Source organism: Spermophilus citellus (genome assembly GCF_964194105.1).
Source record: "Spermophilus citellus genome assembly, chromosome: 5".
In the NCBI taxonomy this organism is placed as follows: Eukaryota; Metazoa; Chordata; class Mammalia; order Rodentia; family Sciuridae; genus Spermophilus; species Spermophilus citellus.
This window is the reverse complement of record NC_138186.1, coordinates 87,910,598-87,932,444: the sequence shown is the minus strand read 5'-3', so window position 1 is coordinate 87,932,444 and position 21,847 is coordinate 87,910,598. Positions and strand designations below refer to the sequence as shown.

Below are 21,847 nucleotides of genomic sequence, written 5' to 3'. Positions count from 1 at the left end.
CTAGTTGTTGTTGTTGTATTACTTTTGCTCTTATTATTTTTTAAAAATGACAACATACAGAATGCCTGAGTTTAAAATCCAGCTTTAGTATATATTCTTTCTGCAATCTTGATCAAGTTGCTTAAATAAGTTTTGGTTTCCTTACCTATAAACCAGTTAGAAAGTATAAAAATGTTTCTCCTTCTGCTACTGTAAAAATTAAATGAAAATACGTAAATGAAACTTTTTTTGGTGGGAATGGTGGGATACACCAAAGCCAGCCTCAGCAATTTAGGGGAGACCCTGTCTCTCTCTCTCTCTCTCTCTCTCTCTCTCTCTCTCTCTCTCTCTATATATATATATATATATATATATATATATATATATATATATATATATTTTAAAGAGATGGAAATGTGGCTCAGTGGTTAAGTGCCCCTAAGTTCAATCCCCAGTATCCCCCCAAAAAAACAAAAACACACAAACTTTCTTTTCTGTACTTATTTCTATTCTCTAAACAATGCAATTCAATTAAACTTATTTCCTACATTACTTCCTATTGTTAAATGCCAAGGCCTTTTCTTGTTTCCTCAGAATCCTTGGCACAACTCTTAATACATGACAATTCAGTGCCTTTGCATTCTCTTATCCTTTGCTTATTTAATTTAAATCTACTTTTCAAGTCTCTCCTTTTACATCAAATCTTTTCAGGGATTTGCAACCTATCATGATCTTGGAACTCCTACAAAGAACATCATGTATTTATTTATTTCAACACTGTGCTCTTTTTCAATTAGTCAGTGTGCCTTATCTATTTCTCTTTGAGATCTGTAACAGTGAATTTCCAAAAAATATCAGAGCTCTTATGAGAGATTAGTAATTAGTAATCATTTGAACAATTGCTGATTAGATGATATACCATGTCATACAATTAATTCAATTAGATTATATAATAGTTTCAGTTTCAGATGATGTTATGAAATGTAGAGTACTTGATTAAAAGCTATTTAAATGCACATGTTCATATATTCTTTTCTTGTTAAATTTCTTTCTCTTTACTAAAACATTTGTACCTGTTTTTGATTTCTTTTAATTGTGCTTTTTAATTCTACTAGTAAGACTCTAAGGAAATTAAATGAGCCAACAAAGTGAACACACATAATAAACCAGTCTCACTATCAAAATATGGAAATGACTATGTTCTTTCTACACATTTGTCAAAAGTGACAAATAAAATTTGGTACAGATAAAAGGGCTTAGTTAGATCACTGGTACTCAACCTAGGTTGCATTTTAGAATCAGTTGGAGGGTTTGAATAATTCCAATTCCTACTACCTTACCCCAGAGACCTCTATTTAGTTGGATTGGTATAAGGTCTGGCAACAAGGTTATGAATGTTAATCAGATAATTCTTTTGGGCAACTGGGGATACCACTGGTTAGAGGTTATTCTTTACTTAAGATCTTCTCTAGTTCACTTTCTTCTCACATTTTTGCTTTATGAACATGCAGCCTACCTGGAAAGATTCAAGGCATTTATCTGAATTTTCCTTTGCTGTCACCAATAGAACCTGTTGTACATGTATATACAAGTAGGGATGACAAGATGCCTTTATTTTGAAAACTACTTTATGGAAGTATCTTTCTGTATTTTCAGTAGGTAGAAATACCATTCACATGCATTAGAGATAAGGTAGTAACTAAAATATCATCCTGGCAAGGGGATAAGAGAAAGGAAGTCTGTAGCTACATTAACTATAAATGAGAGTCATACATACCTCACTGATGGACCCCAGATCATCAGCAAAGCTGTTTACTTCTGACAGAAGTAGAGATATAATAGATTTTCTCAACAAGCTGCAACTTCCTAGGGTTACCAGACTCTGAGAGATATAATGCTGCACCTGAAACTAAAAATAAAAATGACTAAGCTTCTACTTTATATCAAGTCAAATAAAAGTGTATTTAATGGGCATTTTCTAACACTTTCTACTAAGCTAAATGCTATGGGTAGTGCAAAAAAAAAAAGTCAACATAATTCTAGGAAGTCTCAAGCAAAATTGTAAAATAGACAAATTATAACAATCTAAGCACTATAACTTTATATAGCAGTTAAATTTTGAAATATATGACAGGGTACTAAAAGGAAACTTTTAACTGAAATATCAAAAGATAATATAATAGTTTAGATGATAGACTGTATGCAGAATGAATAAAGATGATAAAACAAGACACTTAAATCTTATCTGATGGATGGCAGACAGTTACAAAATGGTAAGATAAGTTTGAAGATGTCTTTGGGAAGAGCTATGGGTACTCTTTTTTTTCTTTTTTTTATATATTTTTTTATTGGTTGTTCAAAACATTACAAAGCTCATGATATATCATCTTTCATACATTTGACTCAATTGGGTTATGAACTCCCATTTTTACCCCAAATACAAATTGTAGAATCACATCGGTTACACACTCACATTTTTACATAATGGCATATTAGTGACTGTTGTATTCTGCTACCTTTCCTATCCCCTACTATCCCCCCTCCCCTCCCCTCCCATCATCCCTCTCTACCTCATCTGCTGTTGTTCAATTCTCTCCCTTGTTTCCCCCCCCTTTCCCCTCACATCCTCTTCTATGTAATTTTGTGTAACATTGAGGGTCTCCTACCATTTCCATATGCTTTCCCTTCTGTCTCCCTTTCTCTCCCCCCACTTGTCTCTGTTTAATGTTAATCTTTTCCTCATGCTCTTCCTCCCTGTTCTGTTCTTAGTTGCTCTCTTTATATCAAAGAAGACATTTGGCATTTGTTTTTTAAGGATTGGCTAGCTTCGCTTAGCATAATCTGCTCTAATGCCATCCATTTCCCTGCAAATTCTATGATTTTGTCATTTTTTATTGCTGCGTAGTACTCCATTGTGTATAGGTGCCACATTTTTTTTATCCATTCATCTATTGAAGGGCATCTAGGTTGGTTCCACAGTCTAGCTATGGTGAATTGTGCCGCTATGATCATTGATGTGGCAGTATCCGTATAGTACGCTCTTTTAAGATCCTCAGGGAATAGTCCAAGGAGGGCGATAGCTGGGTCAAATGGTGGATCCATTCCCAGCTTTCCCAGGTATCTCCATACTGCTTTCCAAATTGGCCTCACCAATTTGCAGTCCCACCAGCAGTGTACAAGTGTACCCTTTTCCCCACATCCTCGCCAACACTTATTGTTGTTTGACTTCACTATGGGTACTCTTTAAGTTCCATTTCCATACTGGACAGGGACAGGAGAAAGAGACTTCCCAACTTGCCACAGGTCAAAAAAAAAAAAGCAGGGGGGAGCTCAATAGTGATGAGGAAAAAATGTGGGTTACTCAGAATTTTTATATACAGGCAAAAACCATATTTACCATTAAATATATTTAAAAGGACAGTGGAAAAATAAACTACATCTCAGTAGTTATTAAGAGTAATGCCATTTAATTATTAAACACAATCAGGTATGTAAAACATGACTGTAATTTAATTTAATCTATCCTTTAACAAAGTGATGAGAAAGGAGGCTTCAAGTAGTATCTCAAAACACAGAAATAGTCATATACTTTGTCAGTGCTTTACATGAGCTTAAAATCATATTGAGAATACACTGTTTTCAATGAAAATAAAAAGTGCCACACACGACGTATAAATGTCACCTTTGTGTCTTTGAGACTTCTCAAACTGATATTTTAATAGTATACATTAATTTAAAAAATTAGCCAAATAACAAAATGAATATAGAGTTCAACAGAAATATTGACTAAAAATATAGACAGGCATAACTGGCTCTTAATAGTATTCTAATACTATTAGATTAAATTAATGCTGAAAACACATCAAGTTATTACCATAGGAAATCATAGATATTTATTTATCATTATTTCTTAATAATGTCATTGACTAAGATCCATGCCCTTCATAACTCTCCAGCACTATTAGACATTAGATTTCAGATTTTCACAACATTTTCATGTTTGTAATGAAGCAAAGTTTTCTCTTAGCTAAACTCTAAAGAACTTCTCATGATTATTTCACTGATGCTTTAATTGTGTACTTAAGTTCTTTCTCAATATTTCATTCTTTATGCAACAATTTAAGGTGAAGAAAAAGTTCAGAAAAATAAAAGATGCTTTAGAGAATAGTAATAAAATGATGATAGTAGTGATGGGGTTTATAGAACCTAGCATTATCTGATTCAAATCTCAGCTTCACTTCTCAGGAACTTATACTAGTAACTTACTTATTAACTTCTCTGTTTCACTTCATGGTGCAAAATCGCAATTGTGCTAGTAAATGTTCAGTGGAATGGTTGTGCCTACTAAGTTAAACAGTAAAAATTCTTCAAATAGTGTCAGGCACCTAGTAAGTGCTCAATAATGAAATGTAACTTAGGATTGTAATAAAAAAGCACTTAAGTTTATATAATAATATTTTAATTAATTGACATTTGTAAAGTTAAATACTATAAATAAAATTTACTTTTCTAGAGTTAATAAAATCCTGTTAGAGAACACTGATAAGGAGAAAAGAAAATTTCATCATAAAGAATTCTTCCACAGCTATGAATTATTATGTGTCCCCAACATGACTTAAGTACATATAGAGCAAATACTATGTAACCCTTAATGTGGTTTAAAATTCTGTGACTATTATTATAAAAATGGTCTCTATGCTTCCTTAAAGGATAATTGCTTCTTGCCTTTCTTAAATGCAGTGGAACTTTTTACAGAGACTGGTGTGGAGGACAGGACTCAGGACAATATCATACAAGGCTATTGTATTGGAAAAGCTAGAAGGATTTACTCAACACCCACATCCATCTTTTCCTATCACCTCTTTCTGTATTTTAGAGGCTGAATAACTATAATTAACTTCTCTCAGATTCCTCTGCAGTTAGGATTTTAGATATTAGCTGAGTTTTACCAACCAGAGCTCCGTATTTGAGCCCTAATTTATAAGAGAATTATGGAGGAAGAGAAGTAGGCATAGGGTGTACATTTGGTTGGTGCAGGTTATGGAAGAGGTAACATAGTTCTGACTCATTTATTGCTAGTTCAGAGGCTACCTAATTATGCAGGTTCGTCATCAGAGCAGAAGCAGCAGCCACTTTGCTGGCACTATGGTTTAGGAAGTTATTTCTGAAACTTGACCTTCCAAAAGGTGCTTTGATCTTCAGCTGGAGGATTACAGAGTTCATTGCCACATTAAATTCTTGAAATATGCAAGGGTAGAAATTCCTACTACATGCCTAATTAGTTTGCTTATATGAACTGTGGAGAAGATAGAAGCATCTTGGAGAATGGCTATGAATTATCATAAACTAAATCAGTTGGTGTTTCCAATCTTGTATTGCTGTTTTGCCAGATGTAGCTCTCTTCTGGGAAAGATCAACATTATCCCTGATGTTGGTTAGGTAGGTTTTTATCTTGGAGTTTTTCATTATTCTAATTAAGAGACAAATGTACCGGTTCGTGTTCACGTAGTAGACAGCAACATACGTTTTCTGTCCTTTTTAAGATTATGTCAACCTGCTGGCTCTTTGCCATTATTTACATTCACAAAGATTCTAATCATACATATACTCCACAGGACACCATGCTGGAGTACTATGTTGATTCTATTATGATGATATAGCAGGATCTGTGCATGCCAGAAAGTAAAAAAAATAAATCCCAGGATACAGGGGCCTGAGATACTTGGAAAATTTCTGTGTAAGATGCACACTGTAATACTACTTCCAAAGTGAAAAACAAGTTGCTTTAGCTTATATTTCTTATCATTAAGACAAAGATACATTTGAAAGGTCTTTGTGGATATTTAAGGCAACATACATCCATTGGTCTTACCACCTGAATGCATATATTGAGTAAATCATAAAGCTTTAAATTCTAAAAATGGGCAAGAGTATTATATGAAGAACTCCAGCTGTTCTAAGTTGGAGAACGAGAAACTTTGACACTTAGATCTCACAAACAGTCCAATGTGCTTGGAGCTGATCAATATATGGAGACTGTAGCCCACCCCTGATAAGAAAAACACAAAGGAGGGATCCTCAGATTGTAATAATGCCAAACCTTTCTTGACAATTAAATATTATTATTTTATAAGAAAACAAAACAAATCTCTTTGCTTCTACTATTTGGCCCAACTTAGACTGAATGTCCACCTGATCACAGACTATCAAATGACAACACAACCAGAGCTACTAACTTGAACTGGGTGCTATCTAAAATCACATATGTATGACAACAATCCATCAAGTAGTCATTAAATTAACATAATTTGGATAAATCGAGAACTAAAAGCAGAGTAAATTTTGTTTAATTGACAGATACTTACAATTCCTACTAGGAGACCACTCCCAATAAGGCTGGGTTACTGCAGGAAATTTATGTTTCAAACCAGAGGTCAATATATGCTTTTCTTCACACTTAAGATGATAACTACAGGGGTTCCTCTAAAAGCATATAATAGCACTAAGCCTTAGTATCATATTTTTAAAAATATTTTTTTCATTTGTAGGTGGACACAATACCTTTATTTTATTTATTTATGTGTGGTGCTGAGGATTGAACCCAGGGCCTCAAACATGCTAGGTGAAAACTCTACTGCTGAGCCACAACCCTAGCCCTAGTATCATATATTTTTTTTTAATTTTTATTGTTGGTTGTTCAAAACATTACATAGTTCTTGACATATCATATTTCACACTTTGATTCAAGTGGGTTATGAACTCCCATTTTCACCCCGTATACAGATTGCAGCTTCACATCGATTACACGTCCACTGTTTTACATATTGCCATACTAGTGTCTGTTGTATTCTGCTGCCTTTCCTATCCTCTACTATCCCCCATCCCCTCCCCTCCCATCTTTTCTCTCTACCCCATCTACTGTAATTCATTTCTCCCCCTTGTTTTTTTCCCCCTTTCCCCTTACTTCCTCTTGTATGTAATTTTGTATAACCATGAGGGTCTCCTTCCATTTCCATGTAATTTCCCTTCTCTTTCCTTTTCCCTCCCACCTCTCACCCCTGTTTACTGTTAATCTTCTTCTCATGCTCTTCCTCCCAACTCTGTTCTTAGTTACTCTTCTTATATCAAAGAAGACATTTGGCATTTGTTTTTTAAGGATTGGCTAGCTTCACTTAGCATAATCTGCTCTAATGCCATCCATTTCCCTGCAAATTCTATGATTTTGTCATTTTTTAATACAGAGTAATACTCCATTGTGTATAAATGCCACATTTTTTTTTATCCATTCGTCTATTGAACGGCATCTAGGTTGGTTCCACAGTCTTGCTATTGTGAATTGTGCTGCTCTGAACATTGATGTAGCAGTGTCCCTGTAGCATGCTCTTTTTAGGTCTTTAGGGAATAGACTGAGAAGGGGAATAGCTGGGTCAAATGGTGGTTCCATTCCCAGCTTTCCAAGAAATTTCCATACTGCTTTCCAAATTGGCTTCACCAATTTGCAGTCCCACCAGCAATGTACAAGTGTACCCTTTTCCCCACATCCTCGCCAGCACTTGTTGTTGTTTGACTTCAGAATGGCTGCCAATCTTACTGGAGTGAGATGGTATCTTAGGGTGATTTTTTTTTTTAAAGAGAGAGTGACAGAGGAGAGAGAGAGAGAGAGAGAGAGAGAGAGAGAGAGAGAGAGAGAATTTTTTTTTAATATTTATTTTTTAGTTCTTGGCGGACAAAACATCTTTGTTGGTATGTGGTGCTGAGGATCGAACCCGGGCCGCACGCATGCCAGGCGAGCGCGCTACCACTTGAGCCATATCCCCAGCCCTTAGGGTGGTTTTTTTTTTTAAATTTCTTTTTTTTAAATTTTTTTTTATTTTTAATTTTTTTTATTGTTGGTTGTTCAAAACATTACATAGTTCTTAATATATCATATTTCACAGTTTGATTCAACTGGGTTATGAACTCCCATTTTTACCCCGAATACAGATTGCTGTATCACATCAGTTACACTTCCACTGATTTACATATTGCCATTCTAGTGTCTGATGTATTCTGCTGTCTACCTATTCTCTACTATCCTCCCTCCCCTCCCCTCCCCACCCCTCCCCTTTTTTCTCTCTACCCCCTCTACTGTAAATCATTTCTTCCACTTGTATTATTCTTCTCTTACCCCTCATTTCCTCTTATATGTAATTTTGTAAAACCCTGAGGATCACCTTCCATTTCCATGCGATTTCCCTTCTCACTCCCTTTCCCTCCCACCTCTCATCCCTGTTCAATGTTAATCTTCTTCTCAAGCTCTTCGTCCCTACCCTGTCCTTGGTTACTCCCCTTATATCACAGCAGTCATTTGGCATTTGTTTTTTAAGGATTGGCTAGCTTCACTTACCATAATCTGCTCTAATGCCATCCATTTCCCTGCAAATTCTATGATTTTGTCATTTTTTAATGCAGAGTAAAACTCCATTGTGTATAAGTGCCACATTTTTTTTTATCCATTCATCTACTGAAGGGCATCTAGGTTGGTTCCACAGTCTTGCTATTGTGAATTGTGCTGCTATGAACATCGATGTAGCAGTGCCCCTGTAGCATGCTCTTATTAGGTCTTTAGGGAATAGACCGAGAAGGGGAATAGCTGGGTCAAATGGTTGTTCCATTACCAGGTTTCCAAGAAATGTCCATACTGCTTTCCAATTTGGCTGCACCAATTTGCAGTCCCACCAACAATGAACAAGTGTACCCTTTTCCCCGCATCCTCTCTAGCACTTGTTGTTGTTGGACTTCATAATGGCTGCCAATCTTACTGGAGTTAGATGATATCTTAGGGTGGTTTTGATTTGCATTTCTCTGACTGCTAGAGATGGTGAGCATTTTTTCATGTACTTATTGATTGATTGTATGTCCTCCTCTGAGAAGTGTCTGTTCAGGTCCTTGGCCCATTTGTTGATTGGGTTATTTGTTATCTTATTGTCTAATTTTTTGATTTCTTTGTATACTCTGGATATTAGGGCTCTATCTGAAGTGTGTGGAGTAAAGATTTGTTCCCAGGATGTAGGCTCCCTATTTACCTCTCTTATTGTTTCTTTTGCTGAGAAAAAACTTTTTAGTTTGAGTAAGTCCCATTTGTTTTTTCTACTTGTTAACTCTTGCGCTATGGGTGTCCTACTGAGGAATTTGGAGCCCGACCCCACAATTTGTATATCGGAGCCAACTTTTCTTCTATCAGACGCAGAGTCTCTGATTTGATATCAAGCTCCTTGATCCATTTTGAGTTAACTTTTGTGCATGGCCAGAGAAAGGGATTCAGTTTCATTTTGATGCAAATGGATTTCCAGTTTTCCCAGCATCATTTGTTGAAGATGCTATCCTTCCTCCATTGCATGCTTTTAGCCCCTTTATCAAATATAAGATAGTTGTAACTTTGTGGATTAGTCTCTGTGTCCTCTATTCTATACCATTGGTCCACCCGCCTGTTTTGGTACCAGTACCATGCTGTTTTTGTTACTATTGCTCTGTAGTATAGTTTGAAGTCTGGTATCGCTATACCGCCTGATTCACACTTCCTGCTTAGCATTGCTTTTGCTATTCTGGGTCTTTTATTATTCCATATTAATTTCATGATTGTTTTATCTATTTCCACAAGAAATGCTGTTGGGATTTTGATTGGCATTGCATTGAACTTATAGAGAACTTTTGGTAATATCGCCATTTTGATGATGTTAGTTCTGCCTATCCATGAACAGGGTATATTTTTCCATCTTCTAAGGTCTTCTTCTATATCTCTCTTTAGGGTTCTTTAGTTTTCATTGTATAAGTTTTTCACCTCTTTTGTTAGGTTGATTCCCAAGTATTTTATTTTTTGGGGGGATATTGTGAATGGAGTAGTTGTCCTCATTTCTGTTTCAGAGGATTTGTTGCTGATATACAGGAATGCATTTGATTTATGCGTGTTGATTTTATATCCTGCCACTTTGCTGAATTCATTTATTAGCTCTAATAGTTTCTTTGTAGACCCTTTTGGGTCTGCTAGGTATAGAATCATGTCATCTGCAAATAGTGATAATTTAAGTTCTTCTTTTCCTATTTTTATGCCTTTAATTTCTTTCGTCTGTCTAATTGCTCTGGCCAGTGTTTCGAGGACTATGTTGAACAGAAGTGGTGAGAGAGGGCATCCCTGTCTTGTACCAGATCTTAGAGGGAATGCCTTCAATTTTTCTCCATTCAGAATGATGCTAGCCTGTGGCTTATCATAGATAGCTTTTACAATGTTGAGGTATGATCCTGTTATCCCTAATTTTTCTAGAGTTTTGAACATAAATGGATGCTGTACTTTGTCGAATGCTTTTTCTGCATCTATCGAGATGATCATATGGTTCTTATTTTTAAGTCTATTGATGTGGTGAAAAACATTTATTGATTTCCGTATATTGAACCAGCCTTGCATCCAGGGATGAATCCTACTTGATCATGGTGTATAATTTTTTTGATATGTTTTTGAATCCGATTCGGCAGAATTTTATTGAGGATTTTTGCATCTAGGTTCATTAGAGATATTGGTCTGTAGTTTCCTTTCTTTGAATTGTCTTTGTCTGGTTTAGGCATCAGGGTGATATTGGCCTCGTAGAATGAATTTCGAAGTTCTCCCTCTTTTTCTATATCCTGAAATAGCTTGAAAAGTATTGGTGTTAGTTCCTCTTTAAAGGTTTTGTAAAACTCTGCTGTATACCCATCCGGTCCTGGGCTTTTCTTAGTTGGTAGTCTTTTGATGGTTTCTTCTATTTCCTCTATTGTTATTGGTCTGTTTAGGTTGTCTATATCCTCCTTACTCAATATGGGCAGATCATATGACTTAAGAAATTTATTGATGCCTTCACTATCTTCTATTTTATTGGAGTATAAGGATTCAAAATAATTTCTGATTATCTTCTGTATTTCTGAAGTGTCTGTTGTGATATTGCCTTTTTCATCCCGTATGCTAGTAATTTGAGTTCTCTCTCTTCTTCTCTTCGTTAGCATGGCTAAGGGTCTGTCGATTTTATTGATTTTTTCAAAGAACCAACTTTTAGTTTTGTCAATTTTTTCTTTTGTTTCAATTTCATTAATTTCAGCTCTGATTTTAATTATTTCTTGCCTTCTACTTCTTTTGCTGTTGTTTTGCTCTTCTTTTTCTAGGATTTTGAGATGAAGTATGAGATCATTTATTTGTTGTTTTTTTCTTTTTTTAAGGAATGAACTCCAAGCAATGAATTTTCCTCTTAGAACTGCTTTCAATGTGTCCCATAGATTTCGTTATGTTGTGTCTGTGTTTTCATTTAACTCTAAGAAGTTTTTAATTTCATCCTTGATGTCTTCTAAAACCCACTGATCATTCAGTAACCTATTGTTCATTCTCCAAGTGATGCATGATTTTTCCTTCCTTCTTTTATCATTCATTTTCAGTTTCATTCCATTATGATCAGATAAGATGCATGGTATTATCTCTACTCCTTTATATTGTCTAAGAGTTGCCCTGTGACATAATATATGATCTATTTTTGAGAAGAATCCACGTGCTGCTGAGAAAAAAGTGTAACTGCTTGATGTTGGGTGGTATATTCTATATATGTCAATTAAGTCTAGGTTGTTAATTGTGTTATTGAGTTCTATAGTTTCCTTATTTAACTTTTGTTTGGAAGATCTGTCCAGTGGTGAGAGAGGTGTGTTGAAGTCTCCCATGATTATTGTATGGTGGTCTATTAGACTCTTGAACTTGAGAAGAGTTTGCTTGACGAACATAGCTGCGTCATTGTTTGGGGCATATATATTTATGATTGTCATGTCTTGTTGGTTCTCTTGAGCAGTATGTAGTGTCCCTCTTTATCCCTTTTGATTAACTTTGGCTTGAAATCTATTTTATTAGATATGAGTATGGACACTCCTGCTTGTTTCCGCAGTCCATATGAGTGGTATGATTTTTCCCAACCTTTCACCTTCAGTCTATGTATATCTTTTCCTATCAAATGCGTCTCCTATAGGCAGCATATTGTTGGGTCTTGTTTTGTGATCCATTCAACTAGCCTGTGTCTCTTAATTGGTGAGTTTAAGCCATTAACATTTAGGGTTATTATTGAGATATGGTTTGTTCTTCCAGCCATATTTGTTTATTAATGTTACTAAACCTGATTTGTTTTCCTCTTTGATTACTTTCCCCCCTTTACTGTCCTACCTCCCACTGTTGGTTTTCATTGTTATTTTCCATTTCCTCTTCCTGTAATGTTTTGCCAAGGATTTTTTGAAGAGATGGTTTTCTAGCTGCGGATTCTTTTAACTTTTGTTTATCGTGGAAGGTTTTAATTTCATCTTCCATCCTGAAGCTTAATTTCGCCGGATACACGATTCTTGGTTGGAACCCATTTTCTTTCAGTGTTTGAAATATGTTATTCCAGGATCTTCTAGCTTTCAGAGTCTGTGTTGAGAGATCAGCTGTTATCCTGATTGGTTTACCCCTAAATGTAATCTGCTTCCTTTCTCTTGTAGCTTTTAAAATTCTCTCCTTATTCTGTATGTTGGGCATCTTCATTATAATGTGTCTAGGTGTGGATCTCTTATGATTTTGCACATTTTGCGTCCTGCAGGCTTCTAGGATTTGGGATTCTGTCTCATTCTTCAAGTCTGGGAAGTTTTCTCGTATTATTTCATTGAATAGATTGTTTATTCCTTTGGTTTGGAGCTCTGTGCCTTCCTGTATCCCAATGACTCTTAAGTTTGGTCTTTTAATGTTATCCCATATTTCTTGGATGTTCTGCTCATGGTTTCTTAGCAGTCTTGCTGAGCTGTCTATGTTCTTTTCAAGTTGAAATACTTTGTCTTCATTGTCTGATGTTCTATCTTATAAGTGATCTACTCTGCTGGTAGTATTCTCAATTGAGTTTTTAAGTTGGTTTATTGCTTCCTGCATTTCTAGGATTTCTATTTGTTTGTTTTTTATTACCTCTATCTCCCTGTGTAATTGATCTTTTACTTCCTGGATTTGTTTATGTAGTTCCTTGTCAAAGTGATCTTTCATTGTCTGATTTTGCTGTCTCATGTCTTCCTTGAGACTCCAGATCATCTGAAGCATGTATATCCTGAACTCTTTATCTGACATTCCCTCTGCTGCAGCTATTACCTCTTCTAAAGTTGAGTTGACCTGCATTGCTTGTGGTCCTTTCGTTCCTTGTCTTTTCATACTGCTTGCATTTCTTTCTGCTTGGTGAAACTGTTGTGTTTTTGAAATTTCCCCCCTATTTATTTATATTGCTCTTGTATAGTTGGAAAATCTCCCTTGCAGGGTGGGTAGTGGCTGTGCTCCTCTTCTAATTAGGGTGATCTGTCTACCACGCTGGTCGGTCGCAGGTCTGCCCACCCTGCGGGCGCGGGTGGCAGCTCTGCTCTGCCCACATTCCAATTGTGGTGACATAACTACAACGCCCTCGGGACATTGGTCCTGATCCGGATGTGGGCGGCGGCTCTGCTTGGTCCCTACTCCAATTGGTGTGACGTGTCTACCACGCTGGCAGGCCTCTAGGCCTGTTCCGCCGGTGGGTCGCAGGTCTGCCTACCTTGCGGGCTTGGGCGGCAGTTCTGCTCATCCCCCACTCCCAATGGGGGTACCTGACTGCCTCTCCAACGGGTCGCTGGGCCTTTTCCGGACACGGGCGGCGTCTCTGCTCCACCCCCCACTCCAACCAGTGTGACGTGACTGCCTCGGTGCTACGTGTCCACCACGCTGGCAGGCTACCGGGCCTGTCCTGCCAGTGGGTCGCAGGTCTGCCTACCTTGCAGGCTCAGACGGTGGCTCTGCACAGCCCCCACTCCAAATGGGGTGACTTGGCTACCGCGCTGTCGGGTCGCTGGTCCTGTTCTAGGCGTGGGCGGCTACTCTCTTCAGCCCCAGCTGCAGTTGGGGTGTCGTGATACCACGCCGGCGGGTCACTTGGCCTGCTCTGGGCGCAGGCGGCAGCTCGACTCTCCCCCCCTGGCCCCCACAGCACCCAGCAGGACCCGGACCGAGAAACAGTCACCGCAGGTTCCCAAACACTGGGCCAAAGCAGCTTCGGAAGCCAGAACCCGGCCTCTCCGATCCCGGCTCACGCTCCACTAGGAGCAGGCTCCAAGGAGCGACCACCGTGGGTTCCCCGGCCCCAAGCCAAAGCAGCTCCGGAAGCGAGAGCCCGGCTGCTCCAAGCTCTCCGAGCTCGGTGCACGCTCCGCAGGGAGCAGGCTCAAAGACGCAGTCCCCCTGGGCTCCCCAGCCCCGGGCCAAAACTGTTCCGGGATTCAGAACCCAGCCACCCCGAGCTCAGCACATGCTCCACTTGGAGCTGGCCTCAACACGCAGTCTCCGCAGGTTCCCCAGCCCTGGGCCAAAGCAGCCCCGGGAACCAGAATCCGGCCGCTCAGAGCCCGGCGCCTGCCTTGCCAGGAGCGAGCCCCTTAGGAGTATTCTCCACTGGTTCTCCAGCCCCGAGCCTGAGTGATCTGTCTGCGAGACGCAGGCAAATACCAGCCTGAAATCACCTGTTCCGTAGATGAATGAGCTGAGATCAGTAGAAAACAGGGATGATTACATCAGCTCTCCAAGATGGCGGCTGCTGTCCTCCTCCGTGGTCCGACCAGTGTCGAGAACCGAACTGGACCGCTTCTCTCCTCTGTCTCAAAGCCGGAACTCAGCACTAAGCACGGCCATTGCACCACTGGCAGGAGCCCCCAGAATCCGCATCGCTGCACCCCCGCTCCGGCAGCTCACTGCTTCCCAGCGCGCGCCGCAGACTCCAGCTGCGGAGCGATCTGCCGATCAGGCAATGCGACCCTCCGTGCGGAGAAATCGCCTGCATCCGAGCCCCCGCAGCCGAACCTCGCGCGATGGAAATCCGTCCACTAGATTCTGGAGCACCTCAATTTCACTGGAAATTCCCAACAAGAGAGCCTTCAGCTCTTTCACCTCGTCTTTCTCCCGCACAGTGACTCGGCGCACTGGGGTGATCCCTTAGGGTGGTTTTGATTTGCATTTCTATGACTGCTAGAGATGGAGAGCATTTTTTCATGTACTTGTCGATTGATTGTATGTCCTCCTCTGAGAAGTGTCTGTTCAGGTCCTTGGCCCATTTGTTGATTGGGTTATTCGTTTTCTTACTGTTTAATTTATTGAATTCTTTGTATACTCTGGATATTAGGGCTCTATCTGAAGTGTGAGGAGTAAAGATTTGTTCCCAGGATGTAGGCTCCCTATTTACCTCTCTTATTGTTTCTTTTGCTGAAACTTTTTAGTTTGAGTAAGTCCCATTTGTTGATTCTAGTTATTAATTCTTGTGCTATGGGTGTCCTATTGAGGAATTTGGAGCCTGACCCCACAGTATGTAGATCGTAGCCAACTTTTTCTTCTATCAGACGCCGTGTCTCTGATTTGATATCAAGCTCCTTGATCCATTTTGAGTTAACTTTTGTGCATGGCGAGAGAAAGGGATTCAGTTTCATTTTGTTGCATATGGATTTCCAGTTTTCCCAGCACCATTTGTTGAAGATGCTATCCTTTTTCCTTTTCATATTTTTAGCCCCTTTATCAAATATAAGATAGTTGTAGCTTTGTGGATTGGTTTCTGTGTCCTCTATTCTGTACCATTGGTCCACCCACCTGTTTTGATACCAGTACCATGCTGTTTTTGTTACTATTGCTCTATAGTATAGTTTGAGATCTGGTATTGCTATACCGCCTGATTCACACTTCTTGCTTAGAGTTGTTTTTGCTATTCTGGGTCTTTTATTTTTCCATATGAATTTCACGATTGCTTTCTCTATTTCTACAAGAAATGCCATTGGGATTTTTATTGGCATTGCATTAAACCTATAGAGAACTTTTGGTAATATCGCCATTTTGATGATGTTAGTTCTGCCTATCCATGAACAGGGTATATTTTTCCATCTTCTAAGATCTTCTTCTATTTCTCTCTTTAGGGTTCTGTAGTTTTCATTGTATAAGTCTTTCACCTCTTTTGTTAGGTTTTCCCAAGTATTTTATTTTTTTTTTTGAGGATATTGTGAATGGAGTGTTTTTCCTCATTTCCGTTTCAGAAGTTTTGTCGCTGATATACAGAAATGCCTTTGATTTATGCGTGTTGATTTTATATCCTGCCACTTTGCTGAATTCATTTATTAGTTCTAGTAGTTTCTTTGTAGACCCTTTTGGGTCTTCTAGGTATAGAATCATGTCATCTGCAAATAGTGATAATTTAAGTTCTTCTTTTCCTATTTTTATGCCTTTAATTTCTTTCGTCTGTCTAATTGCGCTGGCCAGTGTTCCGAGAACTATGTTGAAGAGAAGTGGTGAGAGAGGGCATCCCTGTCTTGTTCCAGATTTGAGAGGGAATGCCTTCAATTTTTCTCCATTCAGAATGATGCTAGCCTGAGGCTTAGCAAAGATTGCTTTTACAATATTGAGGTATGTTCCTGTTATCCCTAGTTTTTCTAGAGTTTTGAACATAAAGGGATGCTGTACTTTGTCGAATGCTTTTTCTGCATCTATCGAGATGATAATATGGTTCTTATCTTTAAGTCTATTGATGTGGCGAATAACATTTATTGATTTCCGTATATTGAACCAGCCTTGCATCCCAGGGATGAATCCTACTTGATCATGGTGCACAATTTTTTTGATATGTTTTTGAATCTGATTCGCCAGAATTTTATTGAGGATTTTTGCATCTAGGTTCATTAGAGATATTGGTCTGTAGTTTTCTTTCTTTGAAGTGAGTTTGTCTGGTTTAGGAATCAGGGTTATGTTGTCTTCGTAGAATGAATTTGGAAGTTCTCCCTCTTTTTCTATTTCCTGAAATAGCTTGAAAAGTATTGGTATTAGTTCCTCTTTAAAGGTTTTGTAAAACTCTGCTGTATACCCATCCGGTCCTGGGCTTTTCTTAGTTGGTAGTCTTTTGATGGTTTCTTCTATTTCCTCAATTGATATTGGTCTGCTTAGGTTGTCTATATCCTTCTGACTCAATCTGGGCAGATCATATGACTTAAGAAATTTATTGATGCCTTCACTATCTTCTATTTTATTGGAGTATAAGGATTCAAAATAATTTCTGATTATCTTCTGTATTTCTGAAGTGTCTGTTGTGATATTGCCTTTTTCATCCCGTATGCTAGTAATTTGAGTCCTCTAATTTGAACAAAAACTTGCAACCACAAATTCAGACTATGCAGTACTAAGAAAGGCAGTACTGTAGTTAGCAGAATCAAGATACAAATGAATTTTCTAAGCTATAACAATAGGGCCAAGTAAGCTAAAAATCAATGAATATACATGCAAAGGTATGTCTATTTAATTTCCTGTAGTCTGGTACAGAAAAGAAATAAAGATATTTAAAATACTTGCTACGTGCTAAGCACCTATTCAGATTTTAGCTAATGACAACTAATGTCCAAAAGAATCCAAAACCTTCAAGAAAGGATCAGTGACACCTTCATAAAGGTCCTCATATTTCCCTGAAGAATCACATGTGGGCTTGGACCTGGGCAAACAAAGATTTCTGTTAGACTGTTAGACTTTGTCATTTTTGTAATGACTTGTTCAAACTAATGTATTTCTGAGAGTCTGGAAAGCTCTAGGGCCCTATCTAGAAGTTTTACAACAGCCACCTGTCAATATGCAGAGTGGATTGTGCTTATTTATGACCAACTTCTCCAAGAAAACAGATTAATAAAATTTCATTTCCTTATCACTGTAAACTATGCAACATTTGAATGGAAGTCAAAAGTAAATAATAATAAAAGCACAGTGTTTTATGTGTTCAAAAGGATGGAAGGAGTTATAAAATCATAAACCTTCATAAAAACAGTTTATATTCTTGAGCCAGTGCCATTTATTTAAAGATGCATATGAAACTGCTGAAATCAGATACATCAAATCACACATCACATATGAATAATAAAAAAGATGTATGTGCTCGCAAGTTCACAAGTGAATTCAGCAAAGTAAATTTTAAAAATCAGTTTGGGACCAAAGGCACATATCACCAAATAAACAAATAGTAGAGGTTGGTTATATGGAAAAATTATCTATGAATATGCATTAGGATGCTGAACCATTCCTTCTATTTCTATGATATCTATTGGTATAATTCTATTAATAAAAGAAACCAGGTTAAACAAACTAAGATGTCTACTGGAGCAACAGAAACCAAGCTGGTTTCTTTTGTTTAAGAATTTATGCAAAATAGTTGGAACACTCCATCCCCAACAACACTGATAATGACATCCCCCTGACATCCTATATCTGAGGCATCACATTGCAAACTTTTCTGGATGCATACAAACTTTGAAAGCCTACACAAGGATCCACAAAAAATGTTCAACAATTTACTATACTCTTTGAAGAGAATTTTCACTAAGTAAACAACTTTCATTGAAGAAAACAACTACTAGACTACACCATAAGTTTCTATAAAGACCAGCACTACAAGCAAGCTGAAAAGTAAGGAAAATGAGATATACAGACATAAGGACAGATGTTCAAAGGTTCTCACTCATATAAAGGTACATATACTTTGAAAGTAAATATTTTAGTTTAATTAAAGTCAATATGTTAATGTACAGTGAAAGTTTCTATTGCATGCCAATCAAAATCCCAACGGCATTTCTTGTAGAAATAGAGAAAGCAATCATGAAATTCATATGGAAAAATAAAAGACCCAGAATAGCAAAAGCAATTCTAAACAGGAAGTGTGAATCAGGTGGTATAGCGATACCAGATTTCAAACTATATTACAGAGCAGTAGTGACAAAAACAGCATGGTACTGGTACCAAAACAGGCGGGTGGGCCAATGGTATAGAATAGAGGACACAGACACTAATCCAGAAAGTTACAACTATCTTATATTTGATAAAGGGGCTAAAAGCATGCAATGGAGGAAGGATAGCATCTTCAACAAATGGTGTTGGGAAAACTGGAAATCCATATGCAACAAAATGAAACTGAATCCCTTTCTCTCGCCATGCACAAAAGTTAACTCAAAATGGATCAAGGAGCTTGATATCAAATCAGAGACTCTGCGTCTGATAGAAGAAAAAGTTGGCTCCGATCTATATATTGCGGGGTTGGGCTCCAAATTCCTTAATAGGACACCCATAGCACAAGAGTTAATAACAAGAATCAACAAATGGGACTTTCTTAAACTGAAAAGAGAAACAATAAGAGAGGTAAACAGCAAGAGAAACAATAAGAGAGGTAAACAGGGAGCCTACATCCTGGGAACAAATTTTTACTCCTCACACTTCAGATAGAGCCCTAATATCCAGAGTATACAAAGAACTCAAAAAATTAGACAATAAGATAACAAATAACCCAATCAACAAATGGGCCAAGGACCTGAACAGACACTTCTCAGAGGAGGATATACAATCAATCAACAAGTACATGAAAAAATGCTCTCCATCTCTAGCAGTCAGAGAAATGCAAATCAAAACCACCCTAAGATACCATCTCACTCCAGTAAGATTGGCAGCCACTATGAAGTCAAACAACAACAAGTGCTGGTGAGGATGTGGAGAAAAGGGTACTCTTGTACATTGCTGGTGGGACTGCAAATTGGTGCGGCCAATTTGGAAAGCAGTTTGGAGATTCCTGGGAAAGCTGGGAATGGAACCACCATTTGACCCTGGTATTGCCCTTCTCGGACTATTCCCTGAAGACCTTAAAAGAGCATGCTACAGGGATACTGCCACATCGATGTTCATAGCAGTACAATTCACAATAGCTAGACTGTGGAACCAACCCAGATGCCCTTCAATAGATGAATGCATAAAAAAAATGTGGCATCTATACACAATGGAGTACTATGCAGCAATAAAAAATGACAAAATCATAGAATTTGCAGGGAAATGGATGGCACTAGAGCAGATTATGCTTAGTGAAGGTAGCCAATCTCTAAAAAACAAATACCAAATGTCTTCTTTGATATAATGAGAGCAACTATGAACAGAGCAGGGAGGAAGAGCAGGAAGAAAAGATTAACATTAAACAGAGACATGAGATGGGAGGGAAAGGGAGAGAAAAGGGAAATTGCATGGAAATGAAGGGAGACCCTCATTGCTATACAAAATTATATATAAGAGGTTGTGAGGGGAATGGGAAAATATACAAGGAGAGAAATGAATTACAGTAGATGGGGTAGAGAGAGAAGATGGGAGGGGAGGGGAGGGGGGATAGTAGGGGATAGGAAAGGTAGCAGAATACAACAATTACTAATAGGGCATTATGTAAAATTGTGGATGTGTAACCGACGTGATTCTGCAATCTGCATTTGGGGTAAAATTAGGGGTTCATAACCCACTTCAATCTAATGTATGAAATATGATATGTCAAGAGGTTTGTAATTTTGTGAATAACCAATAAAAAAAATAAAAGAAAAGAAAAAATAAAATAAAATACAAAGTTTCTATTACAATTAATTACACAAATTAACATTTACATAAGCAAGCGTGATTATTCATGAAAATACAATGCTCCTAAAGAACAGGACAAAATAAAATTAAAGCTTAACTTCTATTTCTATGATATCTATCATAGAAAAGAGTTATATAGTTATTCATTTGTTCTTTACAGCAAATATTGACTGAATGTATTCTATGTGCCAGTGACTGAGCTAGTCCCCATTACCACTTAGAATCCAATGAGGAGGAAAATAAGATTACTTTTGCTTCAGTAGTTACTTCTGCTTATGGTGGGTAAGATACTTTAAAAAGCTATCAAAATATAATCCAGTTTGTGCTTGATCTGAAAGAATACTTCTCAATAAGTTAAAAGTAGCACAAATTTAGGATGAACACACAAATGATATATTTATATCATTATGGAAGATAAAGAACATTATAGGACTGAATATGGCTTTGACAAAATACTGGACTTAGACTGCTAGTTTGGATATGAGAATGGTTAATGTCTTAAAAGGTCAATCCCTCTTGTATCCTCAGAACATATCTTTTCTTTCTTTCTTTCTTCTTCTTCTTTTTTTTTTTGGATATATCTTTTCTACTGCACAGAAATATTTTACATCTATGTCAGAGAAAGATTCATAGGTTAATATTGAACTTCACAGACTCAGTAGCCTAACAAAGTACATTCCCTTAAACATTTAAATAACCACCATGTTCTGAGAGAAAATCATTTTGATAAGGTATCTTAATGCAGATAAAAGAATACACCTTAATGTATTGCTTAATTTATAAGAAAGAATACAAGATCCTCAAATGTTAAAAGAAAAAAAAAGAGAAAATAAAAACAAATAGATGGAATAAGACAAAGAATTTTTTGAAAATACAAAGCAGGGTTGCCTTGATGGAAAACAGTACCATCAACCCAGAATGTTCTACTAAGGTTTTGGTCCTGATAAAGTGAATAAGAGCTTGAGATTCCTTAAAATAAGTCTGAAGGGCCATATTATAGAAAGGGGTCTGGTAAATATTTGTCCACCAAAAGGAATCTTCAAGAATTAGTCATAACAATGTTGGTAGCAATACTATCAATAGCCACTCCTAAGAATCTGCACCGAGTCTCTAATTCAAGTTCATACTACTGAGTATTTGAGGGAAAACAAAACTGACAAATGAAGATAATTCTTTTGGCAACTGGAAGACAAAAATACAAAACAACTCCTGAGTAAAATGACTTCAGTTTCAATTTTTGGTATTCTCATAATTTCAGACAAACATGGACTTATTATAAAAGATAACCAGATTTTAAAATAAGCCATCTTGTATTAAATGCTCGTAAAAATAGAGTATCAAAGACATTAGACATTAGACTTATCAAATATGAAAGAGATAAATAGCTATAAATAAAGCAAGGATTATTAA

The 21,847-nt window shown here is 37.5% G+C and overlaps 1 protein-coding gene across 2 annotated transcripts in view; it reads right to left on the bottom strand.

The window, feature by feature from the left end:
* MEI4 (meiotic double-stranded break formation protein 4) overlaps nt 1-21,847 on the bottom strand; it is a gene marked incomplete at both ends in the record, with an annotated part of 132,496 nt that overhangs the window by 27,885 nt on the left and 82,764 nt on the right. For both annotated transcript variants that reach the window (XM_081296506.1, XM_081296505.1), the window contains one exon: nt 1,757-1,888. In XM_081296506.1, the coding sequence (XP_081152632.1) occupies nt 1,757-1,888 (132 nt within the window). The remainder of the gene's footprint in view (nt 1-1,756; nt 1,889-21,847) is intronic.